Source organism: Xenopus laevis, chromosome 5L, assembly GCF_017654675.1.
Source record: "Xenopus laevis strain J_2021 chromosome 5L, Xenopus_laevis_v10.1, whole genome shotgun sequence".
NCBI classification, from domain to species: domain Eukaryota; kingdom Metazoa; phylum Chordata; class Amphibia; order Anura; family Pipidae; genus Xenopus; species Xenopus laevis.
Genome location: NC_054379.1, coordinates 13,669,803 through 13,693,994, shown reverse-complemented (window position 1 = coordinate 13,693,994; position 24,192 = coordinate 13,669,803). Strand labels below are relative to the sequence as shown.

The 24,192-nt window shown below is 39.2% G+C and overlaps 1 protein-coding gene across 9 annotated transcripts in view; it reads left to right on the top strand.

Annotated features, from left to right (window-relative positions):
- The window catches only part of esrrg.L (estrogen related receptor gamma L homeolog), a 460,320-nt gene that overhangs the window by 341,699 nt on the left and 94,429 nt on the right, over positions 1 to 24,192 (top strand). For 2 of the 9 annotated variants that reach the window (XM_018262597.2, XM_041562542.1), the window contains exon 2: positions 1,155 to 1,284. The exons of the other annotated variants lie outside the window; for them this stretch is intronic. In XM_018262597.2, the coding sequence (XP_018118086.1) occupies positions 1,241 to 1,284 (44 nt within the window). In that variant the 5' untranslated portion in view covers positions 1,155 to 1,240. The remainder of the gene's footprint in view (positions 1 to 1,154; positions 1,285 to 24,192) is intronic. 9 annotated transcript variants of the gene reach the window in all.

Below are 24,192 nucleotides of genomic sequence, written 5' to 3'. Positions count from 1 at the left end.
TTGATACTTCTGAATTCTGGTGAAAAGCTTAACCCTTCTGGGGGGGTAAATTCATCAATCTACCCTCAGTTTTTGGATTCACGTGTGGTACTTACATGCAACATTCAGCCTTCTTTTAGCCTGTCCTCCAGGCAGCAGAAAAGAAGGTGGTGGCCAATTGTCAAGCTGAGGTCTTGCCTAGTTTTGTTAATGTCACCACCCATAAGCTAAAGGAAAATTGTTTTTCATCGAGGGTATAATGAAAGAAAGCAAAGGCTTCAAGCCAATTGACCATTCAGAGGACTGTATGAATATACCCCTCAATTAAATGCAGTTCATAGCTTCCCCCATCCCGCTTGCCCTTTTTACTGAACGTCAATGTCTTACGCATCATTTTCCACCGTCTTGTGCCTCTGATAGCAGTGCCATTTTGGTTCAATGGATTCCCCTTTTGAATGTTTAAACATTTGCCTACTATGTTTTGCAAATGCCCATTTACATATGAAGGTGTCTGGACATTATTGTATAAGCGCCCAAGCTTTTATAAGAGTTGATATCACAATGGGCTATCAGCATATAGCAGGCACATACGCAGTCACCTGGGAATAAGAGTGTGGATGTCAGCTGTTGTTCCACAGATTGCTTCAGACATTCACCCTAAATATGTTGACACTTTGGATACAGCAAAAATCATATTCATGCAGTTGATCAGACTTAGAAGCTGTAACTGTGCCTTAAATGCTTTTTGCAATACAAATTGCAGGCAGCTTGTAACACACAAGTGCTCATTAGTGACTTAAATAAGTAAAATAATTAAATATTAATATGGTCCATACCATTGCACTCAAACCCACATGTCTTTAAGCGGCAACTATCAAAACTCTAAGAGGATCTGTCTTTTTAACCCTTTGGGCAATAAAGCGGAGCTTTCAGAATGTGTCAGTGGGGGGGGCAAATCAATTCTCAGGCATGCTGGGAGTTGTAGTTTGTGCAAAAGAGAATCAAGGGTTCGTTGTGCAATTATGTAATTGGTTCATTATTTGTGTATGTATGCCAGCTTAACCCCTTTGCTGCCGGGCAAGCATGTGTTGCACAGCCGTCTTACAGCAAAGGGTGCAAGCAAAATATATATAATAAATATATGGAGAGCACAGAATGAATTTTCTCTCTCTTAGTTTTCAGAATTTAAAGAGCAATTATTGAAGGAGAATATAGGAAATAATATAAGAGCATTTCGTTGGATTCCTTAATTTAAAACAAGATGTCTTCCAGAGATTTGCCCAATATATCTCAACAGTGGATAAAGTAAGACATTTTTTCTACTTACTGTATTTGTGCACCTGCGCATACATACATACATAATGCATCTACATGTAGTCTTATTGTGCATAAGGACTGTGTATTGGCTGAGGGATACTATGTCTACTGTATAGAAGGATTCGGTAAATGTATCAAGGGGGAACATGTAGTGTTCATTGATGGGTGCCAGTGTTACAGTTAACATGCCATAAGGTCAATACCGTGTATTGTTTTACAGATATAACCACTCAGAAGTAACATGTTAATATTTGCAACATCCAGGTCCTTCACTTTTTTATATGTAATAATGAAACACAGTGATGTGTCATTGGCAGCTTTTAAGACGTTGTTGGGCTAAAACCCTCGAGACACCCCAACAAACTTCCGGTGTCAGTGGGATTTTAGGAGTTTTAAATGTAACAATATTGTAGGCTCAAAAGTTGTCCATGCCTGGTATTAGGTTCAGATAACAGATAATACATAGGAGTCCCTAGAGGAGAATGAAATATACCTTGGTGATTGTTTGTAATGCCCTCTCCCACAAAGGACCCACTTTTCCTTCCCAAACCAAATCTAATGCTTACCCATCAACTGCCTCCTAGCCCTGTACCTGTGCTTGAAGAGCACAATGAATGTAAATACAATAGGTGTATGAATACATAGATTGCCTTGAAATTGCATTATCTACTATACATTAAAATATGGTCGTAGGATCTAATTTTCAGTTTGGTAGAAATGGTCCAACCTGAGTCAAGACCCAAAGGAGCCCCTAAAGGAGAATAAAACATATATTGGTTATTTTGTATAGTGCCCTCACCCACAAAGGGCCCACATCACCTTCCCAAACCACATCTAATGTTTGTCCATCAACTGCCTCCTAGCCCAGTACCTCTGCTTAAAAAGCAGAGGTTGGTGGCTGCTATGTCTGGTTGTGTCAAGCATTGATCGTCGATGGGTCCTGGTTTCCTGTGGAGATGTTCTTGGTCGATAATCAACATCAGGAGTCTCCAAACCAGGTATGACATCCAGACATGACACTCACCAACCTAATCTACCTTCTCAGCCAAGACAGTGACATTACTACAGGGGGTACAAATGCACTCAGGTTCTCACCCACTTGGAGTCATAATAAGGCTTAGAAAAAACACCAGTTTCACTCAAGGTATAGTATCATTAGTAATAACAGTTCACATGAGACTATTAGGCTAATGAGAAGTTATTCAAATTCCATTTATACTTACTGTTTATGGGGATAGCATTCCATTATTAATTACAGTGTTACTGAAATCAGCCAAATGGCCTGACCGTTCTGCTCTGTGCATGGCGGCCTTGGACAAGGCTTATATAGATAGACTGAGAGTTTGGCTCGCTCATCTCATTGTTCATCAAATTAATGAAGAAAATGCTTCATAATGCCAAAGATGCGGTTTGGATTTTACATCATATAGGTTCTTTAGTTTTTGGGTTTTTTTTAAATCCTTATGCTAAAGTAGACTATAGGTTCCCTATCTGGGAATATGGTACCTCAGGGGTGGTATAGTGACTACACACCATTAGATTGTAGTTGGTTCCGACCAAACGAAAACTTTATCTGCTGATGTTGTTGTGTAACTTGAAGTCATAAGCAATACATTTTGCTGATGTCATTTGCCCTGAGCTCCCTTGGGGTTTTTAACCTTGGAGGAGAAGGAAGTGTGGAGCGCGGTTTACGGCGCAGCATTCTCGTTTCAATTAGCACAACTCACACAGTGCATTAAGCCCCTCGACCAGGCCATAGTCTTATCAATACAGCTTCAGTAGCAGTTTTATTGCAGCCTTTGATTAATACTCACTTGGTTAGTTTCTTTTTTTCTAAATACCACATCCAAGCCGGATACAGAAGAGACTGACCATATGACAAGCTAAATGTATTTTTGTGGTGCGGGGCCTGTAAAATTACCGACCTGCTCTCAGTTTCAGTAAGACAAAGAACCATCTCCTGGACACATCTCCACGCATACTGTAAATTCGATGGTAATGACAGAGGTCGGAAAATAATTTTTACATATTAAACTTCATCATCGGAACTAGACAGTTGAATAGGTCTTCATTTACTGTAATCAGCTGAATGATCAGATAGGATGCGATTATCTTAAAGAAAGGGATACTTCCTAACCCTTCAGAGCACAGGGACTAGTTTCATGAATCGGGGAGTTTGTGTTCCATTGACAGACCTTATACACTAATGTCTGTAGCTTTTATGCCCTCCATGAATTTTAGAACTGAAATGATGTCCCTAATGTAAATGAGATTCCATAAGGAGCTATATAACTGTTTGAATGCAGTTGTTCACTAAGGGATAGAACATATAAAGTTTCTTAATCTAACCCTCAATTGCCTTCATCACCACTAAGAACATTCTGCTCATTTGTCCAACACGGTTCTAACGGGCACCTGTGCAGTTGCCACCTTTAACCAAAAAATGTGTTTTGATTCTGTAGAAATAAAAGGCTGGTTGGTGCACCCGTGTTAATAAATTGGCCACTTGGCACCTAAGCCCAAGGCATGTAGAATTACATAAATAGTAATAGGCGAATTTGCACCGTTTCGCTTCGCAGAAAAATTATCGAAACGGCGAAAAATTTGCGAAACGGCGCCGGCGTCTCGTTTTCGATGCCGGCGCCCGTTTTTGACGCCGGCACCCATTTTATTGGACGCTGGCGGCCATTTTTGACGCCGGCGTCCGTTTTTTCCGACGCCGGCAAAATTTTTTTTTTTTTTTTGACGCCTGAGAATTTTTGCCGCAAATTTTCGCGGGTGTTTTGCGAATTTATTCGCTGGCGGCGAATTGCGCAAATTCTGCGAATTCGTGCCTGTCGAATAAATTCGCCCATCACTATCCATAAACATAAACATAATGTAAGTGCCACAGGACTTGAAAACAACCATCATAAGTAAATATATTCATTAGGCATCTTAATTTAAGTTCGAACATGAAACCATGAACGTACAACATGTGCCCTTGTGTAATGAACATAAACTATTCTATAATAAATGTTAATGCTTGATCCACCCAATTTACTGTTTCCTATGTATGAAGTAACACTCTTTTCTTCACTCACGTGACCATTGGGCACCACCACTAATCAGTTATCTTCTGTGGCTTTTCCCCATGGAGATTTCTGCTCCTCTTTGGACCATCAGGGAATCTGTGGAATAAATAGGTTAGCCGATAAAGGGTTGATCAATAGTTCTAGTGCTACACCAGATGGAGAGCTAACAGAAATTCTAACTGGACATATTGCTTTTTGCTGTGTTAAATAGATAAACTTTATCCAAGTAAGCTCCGAAAGCGTTAGTAGAAGTTTATCAGTGCTGACGGGGTTATTTAATTCCTGTCTAATTCTGGCTATGTGTTTCTTTGCTCGCATGCTGCTTTCTGCTACACTGACATAAGTAGCCCTGAAAGACAAGGCAGTTGAGAGCAAGGCAGCCAGCGTCAGACAGGGCACCCTGCCATCTGTCCCACCTGCTGCATTTGTGTGTCCATCTGGTAAGAAGCAATAGCTCTTTGCAGGCTGCACTGTAAGAATCCACTGCCAGACCAAAAAAAAAACACAGGCAGCATGAATTATTTAGGTTGCTAGTGTCAATAAAGTATGGGGAGTGGGATGAGGGGATAGAATTATGCAAGCCGATGCACAGATATAAACTATAGTCTATGCAACTTTGCATTAACTGCTGTCTGTGTGTGGGTGGGCCACTAGGCATTACAAGAGGGTGCAGATGAGGAGTCCCCTTTGCAGACATCCCAAAAAACATGGTTTGTTTTTTTTGTTTTTGCTGCACAATGTTCCCCAAAGGTGCTTTATTATTTTTCTCCGATTTTGTAAGTTATAAACAGTCCCTTGACATAAATGAAGAATATGTGTAGCCGGCTCTTATATCCAAACTCCGTAAAACTCATTAAATAAATATCAGCTCGGAACCATAAATCCCAGAACATTACAATATCGGCTGCAAAATAAAGTAGAACTGCAGCTCACCCGATAGGGGCAGTGACCTGGGACACAATCCGTGCAAAATATGGAACGTCGATAAAATCAGCTTTGTATCGCACTCAGCAAGTTCGGCGATTGGCTCGGGTGCCGTGCCCCGAACCCATAGCTTGAGGTGAATTCACAACCGGAAAAAATGAACACGCACTCCTGGAGGCAGCCGATGAGGTGGAATTAGTGGAATGTTAAATTCATAGGGGCTTCTTCTTTCTATATAAAGCCCTTAAGGTTTATGATACATGAGAAATTAAGAAATATTTTCTTATCAGTTCAGGGGCTGCGAGTATTTGCCCGTCTGTGCTTCTGATTCCCGTACGCTTCTTCTTGTGCTTTCCTCTGTCATAGAATAAACCAAACATTATCCATTTTATCACTGACACTTGTTTGATTGCAAGCTCCTCTTCCAAGACCACACCCTGATATAGATACAGCCTTGTGTCAAACTCCACAACCTTTTATAAGTCTCAATTCTTTTCAGGCCAGTGAAAAAGGACTACCCTGCCAAAAATGGTCAGACGGGAGGACAGAGGCGGACTTTTTGTCTCTTTTCAGCCCCCCTTTAACCTAACTTTACTTTAAGTGATAATTTATCGACTTCTCTGCATTGCAGTAAACTGGAAAGTCATTTAATGAATCCACCATCATAATATTCAAATTCTAATTCTAATGTACATCTTATATGCTTATCAGTACGAAGAGGGAGTGAGTTGTCCTACTCCCTATATTGTACAATGAACAGTATCTTACTTAAACATAAATATCCCTGAATTAACAGATATGTTCTTTCCCTTGCATTTGGCACCAGCAGAAACCACAAATTCCAAAGGAAAAAAAATAAATAAAAAAGAGACAATTGTTCTTCATATTTTATAGTGCCAAAGTGAATCTGCGATCTTACAAAAGCACCACAAAAACCACAGAGGCTTAGCACATGAAATCCCTTCCACGCGTCTATTATAAATCATGTCACCGAAAAGAGAATCCAATTTCGGGAGTACACTTGTTAGGGGCGGGAAAAAGACATTTGAATTGAATGAGTTTAAAGCAGCAACTACTTTAAAAGCTGCATCTATAGGTACCCCCACTTCTGCTTAATCAGTTGAGAGACCACCTATTCACTGCTATGAAAGGATCGGTCTGTTTGTTCATGCAGTGCCTTAAATCTACGTCTTGTAGTCTAGCCTGTCCATCATCTGGTCTATACCTGATATAAGAATGATCAGCTGTTGAATACTCCATTACTCCTGCTTTTGAGTGGCCCTCAGATGCATAAAGGTATCTTTTGCTGCTCAATGGTTGACTTACAGACTCCCAACCCCCCACCCACAATCTCACTCCCACTACTTGATTTACCTTCTCCTGTTTTTATGGTCCATTGCTCAAGTTAAATATTGCCTACTTGCCTTCCCCTGTAAACTGTCCTCTGAGTATTTAGTTTACCTCTACCCCTGTATGATAACATTATAAAAATAATCAAGTTTCAATTTTATTATATATAAAATCAAGTTTCCCAGATGCTAAATAAACTGTAAGGTTCTGTACTGGCCAATGGTGTTGACTCAATACTTTGTATATATCTTTGGCGGAAAGTAGAATTACACAAATGATGCATTAAACTGGAGTAAAATACAGGTAAGGGACCTGTTATCCAGAATACTCGGGACCTGGAGGTTTTCCAGATAACGTATCTTTCATAATTTGGATCTTCATACCTTAAGTCTACTAGAAAATCATGTAAATTAAATAAACCCAATAGGCTGGTTTTGCTTCCAATAAGGATTAATTATATCTTAGTTGGGATCAAGTAGAAGATTTTGCTCTATTATCACAGAGAAATCATTTTTAAAAATTTTAATTATTTGGATAAAATGGAGTCTATGGGAAATAGCATTCCTGTAATTTAGAGCTTTATGGATATCAGGGTAACGGATTCCCATACCTATATTCATTTACAAATAAAAATCATCTTGGGTGGCGCCAACATGGAGCACATAGAATTAATTAAAAAAAGTTAAAATAGGATAATGAACTAGAAATTTCTATTCTTCTACAATGGCTGTTGTAGTTTAAGAATGTACAATCTTCTTTAAGTGTTTATTTTTTTCGTCTATAAGGAATGGGCCGACAGAAACACGTAGTTGAGAAGAAGAAAATAATATATTTGGATATAAAATATTACAAAAAAAAATCTGCTTTGCTTTTTTGCCCCCCCCCAAAAAAATCAGCCTTTTGCAGAATGAATTCCTAAAAAGGTGGGTGTGATGCGTGTGTCAGGCGAGTTTTAGATCTACAGAAGAAAGAGACAGCTTGAAAACACAGCCGCTCGGCTACTTCTATAAGATTTGCACAAATTTCAGCCGCAGCCTTCAAAAGGGATTTGAGTGGATTGGATTTTTTTTAAGGTTAGTCCATGTCAAACCTATTAAGTTCAATTCACATGCAAAATCCTTTTTACATTCTTTCTCTCCTTCTTGTATTTTTTTTTCTCTTTTTAGATTTAGTTAAGCCAATAAGACATTAAGATTTTTTTATGCAATAGAGGTTATTCAACCAGAATATGCATTTGGTGATTTGGCAGACGTACCGCCTGTGACTAAATAGTACTTTCCATTAATAAAGGCTACTGAAACATTGATTTTACTCCCAAATAAAAAAACAATACTAAAACCTCTATTCAAGTCCATTTAGTTGATTACTAAAACTAAAGTCGTACTTAACGTGAGTGTATGGGTAGGAAACAGCATTCCCTATTTACATACGTTTTAGGGTTAGAATAATAATAGATGGGAAAGAGATGGTCCTAGTTTAGAAGATAAAAAGTCATTTATATATATATATATATATATATATATATATATATATATATATATATATATATATATATATATATATATATATATATATATATATATATATATATATATATATATGTGTGTGTGTGTATGAAATTGTTATCAAGCTCGGGACCTGGGGTTTTCCGGATAATGAATCTTTGCGTAATTTGGATCTTCATACCTTAAGTCTACAAGAAAATCATACAAAACCCAATAAATATAAATAAACCCAATAGACTGGTTTTGTTTAATTATATCTTAGTTGGGATCAAGTACAAGGGATTGCTTTATTATTACAGAGAAAAAGGAAATATTTTTTTTTAAATTTTAATTATTTGGATAAAATGGAGTCTATTTGGAGATGACCTGTCCGAACTTTCTGGATAATTTCCAGATAAAGGATCCCATACCTGTATGAATATTGAATGGAGAATAGAAAATCCCCCCAAAATTACTCCCACTCCATATAATCCAAATACGTTTTTATTTTTAGGACTTTTTACAAGAGTTTATTTCCACGTTTATCGATGAATCCCTCCACATTCGTTTCAACCTCTGTATTGTAAGAAATAATGTAAGCCCTAGAATAAAATCTGAGTATATTAGAAGCCATCTCATTGTTCCCTGACCTGTATATAACACTTAGATTGGGATCGGGTTAATTTGTATGTCCCAAAGCGCAGCCCTTATTGCTTATTCAAAGAGCAGCATGTATAGGACTCCGTTACAGCCTGCGCCGGAATGATGCACAAGATAGAGGATGACTAGGGATTGGGGGCGGTGCCTATGTGCCTTACTCCTCCCACACCTCATAAATAAATTGCCATATTAGGTTTCTGTGTCCAAAATGGCTATTATTCTACCTGATGGGCAAGGAAAAAAGTGCAATGCCCTCATCTTTAGCTCTTTGCCCTGTAGGAGGTAAATGACCCCTCTATTACTCTTATTTAGGCTACATTATTTCCTATAGAGATATTCAAAAGAAAATATATCACACTACTAGGAGAGGATACCTGCTAACTGGGGCATCAGTAAAAGGATCTACTCCTGGTTTTGTCAAAGCGTTGATGGCAATTTCATATTTTGAAAGGAAAGGTTGTAGGCTGCAAAGGCTGGTTAACACGGCAGCTATTGGGGGTTACAGGTGAAACACAGGTCAGAGCTAAAATATTAATGACTGCCTAGTAACATGGGGGACAGTGTTAGTGGTTTCATGGGGTCCCAACCCAGCAGGCTGTACTTACAAAGAACAATCAAGGGTGGAAATCCAGTGCAACGATTTGCTTGCGGGTGGCGCAACTCCTCTTAAACGAGGTGCATCTGTGGGACAGAATGTTGAACGGAGGGAATGCAGGATCGAACACTCGGAGAGCGTAAATGTTGATAGTCTTAAGTGCAAAAATCAATTGGCATAGCTCCTTGGGAATACATATGGCAAACCATGCATATTAAAGTACACTATGGCAAATTGTCTGCAGTCAATACGCGTACAAGTGGACTTTATCCATTCAAGTAGAAAAAATTGGCCTATTAATGAAACAAGGGACGCTGGAACATTGCATGCAGGATTTTAAAGAAACAGTGTCCAGTATACCAAATGTATTTCTCAAGGGATCCTGGGAGTTGTAGTCTACCAACATCCATGATTTAATTCATCGGCCATAATCTATATCCGTGCATTACCATGACCCCCCTTTTTCCTCTAACTCTGTCACCTCGAGCAAAGTCCCAGTTTGGGCCATTGGCACCTGCACCCCAGCAGAAAACAAGATCATTTTCCAAACACCCTAGAGGAACGATTAGAGCGCGGCATAAATAGTACCATTAATTAAATCCCAGGCACTTTCTAGCAGGATCATTTCATTAGGACAATGCCATTTTAAAGAAGTGGCTTCCAACTGTAACTGCTTTCTGATCTGATTAGATTTGAGTTAAAGAATACCATTTCATTATGTAGCACTTCTCTGTGCTGGAAATGGCTCTTGTACAATTCCCAGGGCTGAGGATTCATTTGACTTATCAACACTTGCCGAGAGTCAGATGTTGGCTGGGAAATGACACCCTATTTATAAGTAGGGTTTAGAAACAGCAAGAAGCAAGAATTTCTGGGGAACATGCAAATATCAGGGTGGCTGATTTATCGACTTACATCATACTGCATCCTATTACACATTAGTGCTGATAAAAACATACAGATGAGTATAAGATCAATGCTGCCCCATTGTACAATTCTGAGGCTCGTACATGGTATGATGTCATCAAGGGGCGCCACTTTTACCCCTGTGCAATGCCTGTTTACTATTAAAGGGGTTCTTCAGCTTTAAATTAACTTTTAGTATGATGCAGAGAGAGATATTCTAAAACAATTTGCAATTGGTTTTCATTTTTTATTATTAGTGGTTTTTGACTTATTAAGCTTTTTATTCAGCAGCTCTCCAGTTTGTAATTTCACCAATCTGGTTTCTAGAGTCCAAATTCCCCTAGCAACCACGCATTGATTTGAATAAGAGACTGGAATATGAAAAGGAGAGGCCTGAATAGAAAGATGAGTAATAAAAAGTAACAATACATTTGTAGCCTTACAGAGCATTTCTTGTATAGATGGGGTAAGTGACCCCTATTTTAAAGCTGGAAAGAGTCAGAAGAAGAAGAAGCATTGTTTAGACTTAGCTATTCTATAACATACTAAAAATTAATGTAAAAGTGAACCACTACTTTAAAAGCCTCACCCCAAATAATTGTTTCATTGACTGGTCAGTTCTGTTTACTGTATACTGTGTTTGTGTTTTAAAACCAGGACAGGATTGACCAGAATATACATTCCACCCTCATGCATGATGTCCTGTTTTTGTTAAAACCCCCCTTTTATTGTACCAAAACCACAAATTGTCCCTAAACATGTTGAATTTAGACAGAAGGAATTCCTTTAGAGATGGGTGTTATATATAAGGCCTGGTGGTCCCACCTGGTGGTCCCGTGGACAAAAGGGCTTTTTTTGGGGTCAAGAACTCAAGAATATTTTAAAAATACACATTTGTAGAAAGGGCAGCTGGTGGTTAGGTGGCCATTTAAGGATGTGGGAAGTTTCTGGAAGCAATGGTCTGCTGGATCACATTTGTTAAGCATGCAGTCAAGTTGGGTACATGGATGGTCTTTGAGGCTCATCTACTACCCTTCTGATTGGGTGACCGGTTTATAGCCTTAAACTGGACATACACGGGCCGATAATAGCTGCTGACAGACCGAGTCTGCAGCTTATTGGTCCTAGTGCTGGGCCCTCTGACACGTGATCGATATCTTGCTGAAAGCCACATGTCGATCGGGCAGGGTTAAAAATACCATTGGATTGCGGCCGCATCTTATTGTTGATGCAGTCCTGTGATCGACCGCCGTATTGCCCTAGGGCCCATGATCGGATCAGCTCGATATCGCCCACCTCAATGTGGGTATATCGGGGAGAGATCGCCAAACCAGTGGATCTCTACGTGTATGGCCACCTTTATTGTTATAGCCTAATTGGATGCACAGTGCCATATCCACCTGCTTCATCCACAAATTCACATTTATGCACAAATACACCCCATATTGTCTAAAATGTGTTCTGCACCCACTCGTAGCTACTCTGATGGGATAAATGGCATCCCCCTTGTACCTCCAGGTGGTGCCTAATGTCTCACTCACAGTAACAGGCACAAACGTCTGTACATTTTAGCACTTAGTGACTGCTCCTGCAATCATCAACAAGTCCCTTTGAGTTCTCCCTTTAGTTGTACGAGATATATATTAACCTAACAGACAAAAGCATTGCATGAAAATGAACAGAAAGCGGCGCGTTCTGTTTGAGGGTCACAGCTTTCCCAACGCTAAGGTTTATTTTTTTAATGGAGAGCAACTTTTGAGAAGGTAGGAGGAGAATTAGTATTACAGAACTAAACCAGATTAAGGGGAATGTGAATTAGATTTGGTAACAGATGGTGCCGGGGAAATTAAAGGTGCTTTGCGAATGGAAGCGACAGCCGCTCTCGGCTTCCCTCTTTCTGTCTTTCCTTCATTCTCTTGATAGACGGGTATAAATCACAACAATCCTGTCCTGACAGCCAATTTCTAGAATTTGATCTGGTTAAAGACATGGCTTTCGTGCTCTAGCAGCCAGCTCTTATTTTATTTTCTCTTCCTTACACGGTAGCTTGTCATCTCCATAAAACCAGTCACCTTCCTTCCCTTGCTCTGCTAATTACAGTTGTAGTGTAATTACTTTATGACATGGACACAGTTTTCCATCAGTCTCACCAGCAGGCTCATTCCTTTCTTTTTCTAGTCTTTATGTTCTGTACATTCTAAAAACACAATCCATGGACTGAGCAACCTTCACTTATTTCCGTTGTTCGAATGGCATAGCTTTAGTTCTTCATTATGGTGGGATTCGCTATAGGCAGATTGAACACTACAAATGTGCTTAAAATTCTGGCAAGAATATTAGTATTCCTGTTTCAGATGCAGATATATTCATCTATTCTTCAACCACGTTCCTGCTGTATACAGGGGAATGTCAGTGCTGGTACAGCTACAGGATCCGCTATCCATAAACCTGTTTGAATTACTGGACGTATCATTGAATCATCATCAATCAAAACTTTTTCTTTGTAATAATAAAACAATATCTTATACAGGTATAGGATCCCTTATCTGGAAACCCGATATCCAGAAAGCTCCGAATTACGGAATGGCTGTCTCCCATAGTCTCCATTTTATCCAAATAAACCAAATTTTTAAAAATGATTACCTGTTTCTCTGTAATAATAAAACTGTCGCTTGTACTTGATCCCAACTAAGATATAATTAATCCTTATTGGAAGAAAAACCAGCCTATTGGGTTCATTTAATGTTTAAATGAATTTCTAGTAGACTTAAGGCATGAAGACCCAACCGTTATCCGGAAAACCCCAGGTCCCGAGCATTCTGGATAAGAGGTCCCATACCTGTACTTGATCCCAACTCAGATATAATGAATCTATGTTGGAGACAAAATCCCTATTGGGATTTTTTCATGATTTAATTATTTCTGGTAGACTTAAAGTAGTAGACTTATCTGGAAAACGCCAGGTCCCGAGCATTAGTTCCCATACGGTATTGTTTAAGGGTATCTCTCTGTACAGACTATGGGCAAATATAGGGGGTTGCTTGTAGAGAATAGGTGTGGACTGGCCCACTATGATACTGGGGGAAATCCTACTAGGTTCTGGTAGTAACTTGCACCCCTAGTCCTGCTGCAGACCCTCCTGTGGTGACATAGGTGGAGGTGGTGTTGGCCAGAGTGTGAGGCATTGGAACTAGTGGGAGGTGGAAGAGGGGGAGATGTTTGGTGGGATAAAGGGGCCAAAAGAGTGGCGGTTAAAGATCTAGTTCTCCATTGGGCCCAAGTTGCCCACGTCCAACATTGTAGGCTGGGAATAACTATACTGACTTAATCATACAGCATTTATCTTTACATAATATGAGCGCATGAAACTTTGCCCCCTAAGTGCCAGCTCATGCTCATTTCTAAGTTTCTATTAAGGGGGTTCCACAGGGCAACAAAAGATATAGAATGTGAGAATAAAGGTTGTGATCACACAATGTATACAATGACTGCACTTGCGTAGTCAGTAGCTAAAAGGTATAAAAAAAGCATAATATCATTGCATAATTATATCTTCATCTTTCCATTAGACAAATGTAAAGGGGAAATTAAACATTAAAATGGTTTCTATCTATTGCTTTATGTTGTAAACCGCCCCCCATAAGGCTCCAGTTCTTCCCTGTGCTTTGCCGCAGGCTCTTATACAGCTTTAACTGCAATGGATTAAGCATCCGATCCCGTCCCTCTGCTATTCTGTGATTATCGGAGTAATAAAGACGTTGGGAAAAAAAAAAAACAGAGAGTGAGAAATAAAGCGCTCAGCGATTGGGGAACCAAAGCCAATAAAGTCTTTGTTTTGCAATAGGGATTGTCAGAAACTTTATGCAGATTAAAGGGTAAGGCTGACAACTGACTACAGTGAATTTAAATACAATTAGCCAGTCACTTTGTTTGTCAACTGGAGTTCTCTGTAACATATGCCGAGCCTCTACTGGCAAAATGGGATGAGAGGAGGCTGTCTAAAGAAAGCACAGATCTTTCCAAGAGGCAACAAACAGTTGGTGGAAACGATGTTTCCTACTGGCAATCAAATCAAATGTAGTAACAACTCACTAGCCCCCCCGCTGAGAGCTGACAGCATGCGGGGACACACTGGGACAAACATTCACTTAGACACTGATTGCAGGGAAACGTCATTTTCCAACTTACAGAGCCGTTCTACAAAAGACAGGCAAGTCTGATCTATTCTACTCGAATTTTTTTTTTTCCATTCTTTTTGCCAGGGTTCCATTAATAAGAGAAGTTGTTACTTTCCCTTTAGAGTGCATGCATTTATATATTTGCATTTCAAACTAAAATAAACTAGTTCCGAATAATTTCAGGTTTTCTGAAATACCTTCATGCCAAACCAGATATTTTTTTACATTTTAGCATTTTGATTTGGCATAAAGATCTTGAGTATAGAATATCTGATGGACTAGTCATAATGAGATGGAAGTGGGTAAGTTACCCTACATTAACATTCCTGATATAAGGGATCTATTTGATAAAATGCATGGGTCAAGTAAGGCGTTTCTCATATTAATGCTTTTAAGATGTTGTATTTACTAAAAACAAATCGGGTTTTCAGAATAACATGACTCCTTCATGGAAGCTTTTGTGTTTTTTTAACAGCCCAGGAATTTTGGACGGTACATAAATAAAGCACGAGGGTATAGGAAATTTGGTTTGCCAAAATAGTTTTGTCTGTTTTACTGCTTCAACAACAAATTCCACAAGCAATCTGCCCAAATCCTCCTTCACTTTGTCCTTTTCATGACTATTTATTTTTGTTGTGCGGATATACACTAGTGTGGGTCGGCTTCAGGGCCTTCTTGGAGAACAAATGGATAGCTGAGAATGCTGGGTATTACGAAACAGCTGTAGTTTTAAAAATTTGGCTATTTCTGACCTTATCTAAGCTAAATCTGCATGTTACCATATGAGGCTTGAATTTGTGTTGGCGTTTGGCAAAGGAATTTCCTTGTGTTGGAATTAGTTATCTGGTGCCTTCAGGGGCCAATGGCCAAAAATAAAGGATCAAAATAAATTGTATTGGGTCACTGTTGGATAGATGATAGATAGATAGATAGATAGATAGATAGATAGATAGATAGATAGATAGATAGATGATACATGATAGATAAATAAATAGATGATAGATAGATAGATAGATAGATAGATAGATAGATAGATAGATAGATAGATAGATAGATAGATAGATAGATAGATAGATAGATGATAGATGGATAGATAGATAGATAGATAGATAGATAGATAGATAGATAGATAGATAGATAGATAGATGGATGGATAGATAGATAGATAGATAGATGATAGATGGATAGATAGATGATAGATAGATAGATAGATAGATAGATAGATAGATAGATAGATAGATAGATGATAGCAATACTATTCCAGCACCTCTTCCATATTCAGTACTCTCCAGCTAAAGTTTTTCCACCCATCCATACTATAATTCATTATTGGTCACATGAGCTGCAGATCAATGAGATGCACTAATGGACAAATCACAGGCTGGTTCCTCGGGCATACAAACTAAGAATAGAGACAAATAGTTTGGGTTGGGGGGGTGAGGGAACTCCCACTCTGATTATATGTAATCCAGTCCACTGGCCTGTCTACTAATTTGAGAAAATTACTCATATTCACCAGGTCGGTGATGGTTATGTCATAAGTCTGTTAACTTCATTAAGTTATTTTAACATCTATCTATCTATCTATCTATCTATCTATCTATCTATCTATCTATCTATCTATCTATCTATCTATCTATCTATCTATCTATCTATCTCTCTCTCTCTCTCTCTCTCTCTTTCTCTCTCTCTCTCTCTCTCTCTCTCTCTCTCTCTCTCTCTCTCTATCTATCTATCTATTACCTATGTATTACATATATATTATCTATTATCTTTCTATCTATCATCTATCGCTATCATGTCTCCTGTTCTCATACTGTTGCCCATTTATGAGTATTCTGATTTCAGTCCAGTGCACCTGCCTCACACCAAAAGCCTCTATAAAAGACTCTTCTTAAAATATGTCCCAGCTGTATCGATTGAATGGTAGCAGTTTGTTTTATACGCGTGTGTCCGCCCTGTTAGTACATCTCTGCTCTGTAATCAGAATGAAAGCCATCACTATGAAATGTCACCATCAGTTACAAAGTACCATCATAACAATTGATCGGACTTTGGCACTAAAGGATAGCTCTGTACTCGGGTGCCAGACACGGACACGCTATAAATGATTGGAATTAGCCTTCAGTGCACATCATCTTCCCATAGAGGGCTGAGATCTCTTTTGTGAGAGAGAAAGATGCACAGGGTCTGGTTGAGGATGCTGGGAAGTGTGGTTCCTAAGAACATTTTGTGGAGGGTGGTGCTGGCAGGGGTGTCTGCCCTGGGTTCTAGATTTGTGTTGCTCCACAGAGCAGAGGAAGGAGGTTGTAAAAGCGGGCTAGTGTATATAGTAGGGAGGGATGGTGTTAGGCGATACCCCTATTGTAGGGCCCCAAATGCATAGATATAATTGGGCCTACACAAGCTATTGGCTCAACCCAGGTAAGCGATTGACACGCATGTAATTGAATGGGTTGCACAGTGACTACAGGCTCTAAAAACCATGGACATATACAAAAGAGCGCAAGTATATTTACACGTGGTTATTATTCGTTTAATGGCGGTATTGATTTTCTGTTTCTCGTTCAGATGCCAGCACTATGACAGGCGGTTGCCCATAAACAAGGAATACTTATGTGTAGCTGCAAAGAGGATTGAATAATGAGAACAGGATCAACAGCCTGGGGCTAAGCTCCTCGGCTCTTAAAGAGACAACAACACCGAAATGCTAGAGCAGTCAGAAATACAAAAGCTTGTTTATCAATGCAGCTTAGTGTGCAAAGTGCAAAACTTCCATCGTAATTGCCGACCCCTGCATCCACTGCAACTTGTGAGCCATGCATTAATACAGAAGCAAATCTGTTTTGGACACTTGCAGGTTATGGTGCATGCTTTTTCCTGCATCTGTGTTGGAATGGGATGACTGCTGGCATGCAGGCATTAAGATGCAATTCACTTGGTCATTTGCAGCTACTGATGCAACCCACTAAGGGAACCTTGTAATTATGGGTAGGACCATTAGAGCATGCTGAAGGGACATGCAAAAGAAGATATCACTCATTCTGGATAGCATTTATGCACACTTGACCTTTTGGGGATTATGTAGTAACAGGCACAAAGTTTGGCCAGGAGCAGTAACCCATAGCATATATATTACTAGGGCCCCACAGCAAATTAATTTTCAGGCCCCCAATACAGTATGTCTAGAGGATGACCTGTTTTACCAATATTTATTGAAATTGTATATGAATTAGGACCTCATGGGGCCCCTATACCACTTGAGCCCCCCTGTAGCCGCAGGTTTTGCTTCCTCTGTAGTTACAAACCTGGCAACCAATCAGAAGGTAGCATTTACCGCCCCCTTGCTTAAAAGCAAACATCCTATTGGTTGTTATGAGTTACTGCTGCCGGGCAAACATAGTGCCTTTTATTACATATGGGGATTTGTATCGTTTTTTAGATTTGTCAGTGAGCCTTACCATCCCAAAAATGACTACTCTAGAATTCTATTTCCCTACCATTTCCAGCATTAGACACCCGAACTGCGCACCTGGGATCATTGGATCAGACTTCTTTTAAAATGCCCAGTTCCCATTTAAATAGATTCCTGGCTTGCGTCAGTATAAACCAATAAATAGGGATTTAACAGCGTCTGTGAGCTAATAATGTTGTTAACCCTTCGTCGGCCGGAGCCTACCCCACTCAAGAGGTTAATTTCTGCTAATAAATGCAGAGCAGTTTAGCCAACCCTGCAAGCGAGAGGAAAGCTTTTTCCGCTGATCGGTCTCGGATAAGTAGCCGCTGTGCTGAATTGTCTGAGCATTTCCATCAAGCTAACCAGGCAATGCTTGAGTGATGTCTTATTAACAAACAGGAACAGGGGGGGAAAAAATGCTATTCGGCACCTTGCTTCAACTAAGCCGCTGCACCTTAATGCAGTGATGATATGTTAGGAGCAGCAGTTGTCAAAGCACCGTATTACTGTGATGCCGTAATGACACCCTGTCTCTGTAAAGTAGTCATGTTTTCTGAAAGCGCACGTTGCACCGGTGATTTCTGACATGACACTTTATTCACTTCCTTCGCTTTTCTTCTACATTATTTTACCATAGCAGCTGGGGTCTATTTTCCCACTAAGTGATTTGTCTGTGTGTGTGTGTGGATGTAGAAATATATATTTTTTTGCCTTATTGCTAGAGTGCAATTTACCCAAGCAGAAGAAGCGCTGCTCAGTGGAAAAGAGAAGTCGGTGTTTAAAATGTCAACCCCAGTGGAACCCCGAGCAGATCTCCAAGTAGTGACTGGAGAAGTTCAAGCACAGGTCTAGTAAGAAAGAGCTTTTGGGAGAATTCCAGTTTCCTCTCATACATATTTGTAGAAGCTAAGCTTGAGGGTCAGTTAGGGTAAGAATTGGGGGTGAACAATTTTCCTAAATTTTAAGATCGAATCCCCACGTAGCTCCTACAACAGGTACAGTATATTAAAACATTGCTGTATCAACCATACTCCCCAGGATATATGGGGCAGCAGAGCTTGATCCCCAAATATCACAATTAACCTTCAAGGTAGGCTTCTAGATGCAACTAGGAGAGCAAAAGTGGCCCTGAGTAGATGTTGGCCTAGTGTATGGTGGAAACGGTCAATGGGAGAAACCTTTTACTCCTAAAAAGGGGACCTCAGAATGTTGAAAGTTGCATATACATCAGTATTAATTACAGAGTGTGGGGCTGACAGGGGAGGAACGCCCCACTTCTACTATCAGTGACATGGCATACAAAGTTCATATAAGTTGCTGCTCCACAAACCATTGCCCATGTGACTGATCAGCAGCCCTGGACATATGTTGAGGGACAGGAACATGAACCCAGGGCAACTTATTACCTCAGGCCCCTAAATATATGGGGACCACACAGGCAGATTCAATTTTCATGTTGACCAGTAAAAAATCTGAATCAGAGTAAGCAATGCTAGTAACAATAATATTTTCTAGCCCCATCTATCTGTATTATGAGGCATAAGCTTGTAAAGCCAAGTGGAGGCCAAAGAGAACAATGTTCTTCCCCGTGACACATTAATATTGTTAAATCAGCAGTCTTCTGAAACCTGCTTTTCAGATACTCTTTTTTGTGGTAATCTTCTTTCATCTGGCGATACCCTTCACAGCATCACAGAAGCTTCTCATATTATATTTGAGCCACACTCAAGTACCGTATTCCTCTCACTCTAACATTGCCAGGCATCAGAAAATCCCACTATACATATATATGTGTCCAACCTTCCAACTGTCTCTTAAAGTGATTCAAACAGGAAAATATCAGCATCACATTAAACACATTCCCTGTTGAATTGGATGAAATGCATGAAATAGATATGGGGCTTGGGGGTGGTCAAAGAATTAGATATTTTATAAAAAGAACAAAATGTGGAACAAAACCATAGCTGCAACTGTGGTCGTACAAATTTGGATGCAACTTGAGCATTGACAACATTTATTAAAGGCATACAAAGGCACAACTTGCATGATGGAGCTTCCACCACTTTCAAGGTGGTAGTGATTTCAAGGTTCTCTCTGCAGGCTGTGTCAATACACTTGCACCCAGTGGATCATATGCAGACATCATAATAAGGCCCAGCATTGGAAATGAGAAACTTCTATGTCTGATTCCTCAAATCACATAGAATTATCGGGGGATGTATGAATGTGGGTAAAAATCATAGAGATTTTCATCACTGCACTTGGGGTCATAAATGAGCCCTGTAGTCTGTAAACAAAACAGTGACTTCTTGTGTTGGTTAAATTCAGACTGACTTTTTGTACCTGCAATCCAAATCCAGGCCCTTTTTTTTTTTTGAAGCGCAGATAAAGTCATCATCTTGAAAATAGCTTCTTTCTGACAAAAAAAGAAGAGCTTTTGAAATAAAGCCATATTCTCTAGATCCCAACTTTAGTTAATGTAAATTTTAGTGCCTCCAATTTTGGAATGAAGTAAAGTCCAGGATAAAATCCTCGGTCTGACAGCAGAATTGATAGATAATTGTGAATATTTCTGTCCTTGACTAATAAAACGACAGAAGAGAGGAATGTGAATGTGAATGAGGAGCTGATGGGAAATGCTGAACGTAATGGAATGAAGCTCACAAAGTCTTTAGCGTAATGAACTTGGTGGTAATTAGGTCTTCCCCCCTCTTCCAGAAGCCTTGTTTGCTGTTTGACTCCAAATGGAAACACAGCACCACAATGGCTACCCTGCCGCTGATGTTTTAGGTGCCTTCATCTGGAAGGGGAAATTAGGGAGATCAGGGCAAAATGATACTTCTTACTGTGGATATCAGTCGAGCTAAGTATTTTTAATCTGCATCGCCTTGTGCAAATATGCTGCCATCTGACAGATGGTTTAAGCACCGTAGGACATAATAATTAAAGTAAATATTGGCTATCAGTTGGCAAACTCTTCAACAACTGCTAACACTATGAAATAAGTGAAAGAAGGAATAAAGTACTACTGTGTATATTTTAATATCTTCCCTTTTCTAGGATATGTTGCAAAAGACCATATTAAACATATATACAGTGGGTATCAACCCTGTTGTGGACCTTTTAGCATTCAGCTCTTTGATATTATTCACTAGCAGCCAAAAGCAGACATTACTGACTTACCAGAGGACAATGTTATTGTTCAAAACAAATCATACAGTCTTATCAATACTGTACCCACCCACGCATGCTGCAAAATAAACAGCTATAAATTCTAATTATTACTGCAAATAGGGAGAACATTTTGCTTGTGAAATTGAGTTAAAATGCAGATGATTGTAGAGTAGCTTTGAGAGAAGTTTATGGTGGTACATCTTGGATACCTAACCTTGAGATATATTTAAACATTTGCTATAATAGTCTCAAGCTGGGCTTCTAGACATCAAGTTGGACTTCTAGAATCTCTGTAGCCACTCTAGTATGAGAATTTTGTTGAAGAATCTGTTCATTAGTAAAAGGATGTATTCATGAGAACAGATTATGGTAGTAGATCTTGGATACCCAATCTGTACCTCCAAAGTTTGCCTGGAGATACAGTATATTTAAACAATAGCTATAATAGTCTCAAGCTAGACCTCTAGACATTAGAATCTCTGAAGCCTCTCTAGTACAAGAATATTGTTGAAGAGTCCATTCTTTAGTAAGATGATGTATTCGAGAGAGCAGCTTATGGTGGTAGATCTTGAATACCCAACCTGTACCTCCAAATGTAGCCTGTATAGCTGCAATAGTCTCAAGTTGGACTTCTAGACATCTCTAGAATCTCTGTAACCCCTCTAGTATGAGAATGGTTCAATAGTCTATTCTTCTTCATTCCATTGTGATCAAGGAAGGAAATAAGGAAGGAGGCAGTCAATTTTTTTAAAATGATCATTTTAGTTTCCAACTTGCACAATCACAATTGAGTTTAAGTTCAGAAAAAAGTCCTTTTAGAGGTGGCTTTAGAGAAGACAGATTAGCACTTCAATTCAGCTTTAATAGATCAGATAAAAAGCAGTGCAAAAAGTGATTAACTCATCTGTGTTCAAATAGAAAATATACTTAAAATCTATCTCTATGCATTTGAAGCCATCCAACATAACCCCACCCAAGCATCTCAATCAAGGGCACTGCAGAGAAATACCAGAAAGTCTTGTGGTACCATTTAATAGTAGTGAAAGAGAATTGAAGGACAGGCAGGATGAGGGAATTGCAATCCGATTGGACAGAGCATATTTAGCTGTAACTGGGGTAAGGAAGGGAAACCTTTTGGCGTGGTTACAGAGAAAGAATCTGCAGTACCTGGCACCAGACGAGATGTGAGGGATGAGTCTGAACGGAAGAATGTTTTAATCATGGCTGCATAAAACTCAGCTCCGGGGAGAGAGAACGTGTTTTAGTGCCCTAATAACTTCTTCCTGTAGCCTAAGATCATAATGTATGTGAGAGCAGTCCAGTAATTATAAGGTAATAAGTGGTTTTGTAAGTGCTCTAAATTAAAAGGAATTCGCGGAGCTGCTGTAAGTCAGAGCCGAGATGCTTTCTTTCAAACGCCGGCTTGAGACCAGAGTGTAAAGAAATATGGGAACACCACAGATTCTGTTAATTATCTTGCTCATTAACACTGATGGGTGCAAATGTATCAAAGCAGATACTTTTTGGGTTCTCCTGGTTATTTTTGGGGGGCAAGGCTTTCCAGATGTTCCCATTGACCAATAGAATTATTATTATTAAATATCAATAAACTATGAATACCAGGTTTAATGGTTTTAATATTTTACAAGTTTCTAAAAGTCCATGTATTTCATTTCTGGATTTCCAAAATATATTTAATCAAATAGTATTATACTTCTATCAGGATAGTGATGGACAAATCGGCAAGTAGGGTTTAACGGATCTTTGGGGTTTTGATTTCTTTAATTACAAAAGTATTCTGTCATGGCTACCTTGTGTAAAATCATACAAAGTAAAGGTTCCACGTTGATGCTGGTCATTGCCAACTGCTTACAGTCATCCAATAGGGTTATTATATGGCTCAAACACATTGTATTGTATTTAAAGGGATGTATCCCATTGCCAAAGCAAAGACAATCCCTGGTTCAATGATGCAGATCAATCTATTTACTACAGGCTGTATGTTGCTTATCTACATACCAATAGTGTGTGTGTGGATGTGTCCATGCTTGTTGTCCAAGCCAAATGGCTTGTTCTGTTTACTTAAGTCTAGACTATTTCAATTGGTTGACTTATTGGTTACCATTGGATTTTTCTTAATTGATATCAATAAAAACTCCCTTAGATGCCCCTTGTTATTGCAGAAGTACTGTAGCAATTCAACAACAACTTTGAGTAAAGGCTTGCTTCTTTAACCATAATTACTCGTGAGGATCCAGTTCATTGCCATCTGTTCCGATTTGTTAAAATAATAATGCTAAGGAGTTAAAATCACTAAATGAGTCTGCACCATATCACGGACTGCTGATAGTTCAGTCCCCGAAAACGTGGAATATGATATGTCTATTAAGAGACTTCATGGCGTTTTTTTAGTGCACAAGCAAAAAGTCTGATACACAATCTCTGTTGTGTTATTTAAACAGGTACAGTGCATTGGTATTTGGATAGTTCAGTGTTATTTTAATCTTTAAAAGAAAATTATTTGGAGAGTTCCAGTAGAGAAAGACAACTTTAGTGGATAAAATAAATGAGCTTTGAAACTTTTTGCATTTAGTTATTTTTTACCAGTATATAAGCGAGTCCCATATATGGATATCCATCCATAGCCCCATGCGTTCCTTGCCCAACAGGATTTCCAGCCTGATCAATATCAATGTGGAGGTACTGTTTTTGTCCCATACATGGGCCAATCTACTGCAAACTTAGTCTAGAGTGGTCAAGTTTACATCCAGCATTTGCCAATGTGTATTCAAATGTCGTGCTTGGGTTCTGGGTTCCATTCTGCCTGTGGCACCATTTCCACGAAGTTGAAATTGTATCCCTGTGTCTATTTTCTTTTTTTTTTTAAATGCCAGTTTCAAAAACAAGGATAGGGTGCATGATCCAATACAGAGACGTAATCCAGTAGTTGGTCACCAATGTAGAAGTGAATGTTTATATAATGTTTTGGTTTTAACCACATGCCACCTGTGTTCTATCTGTCTATTGAGACCTCACATTGAACCTTCTAATAATGTGACACTATTTATTACAGCTGCACACAAATGTTTTGTAT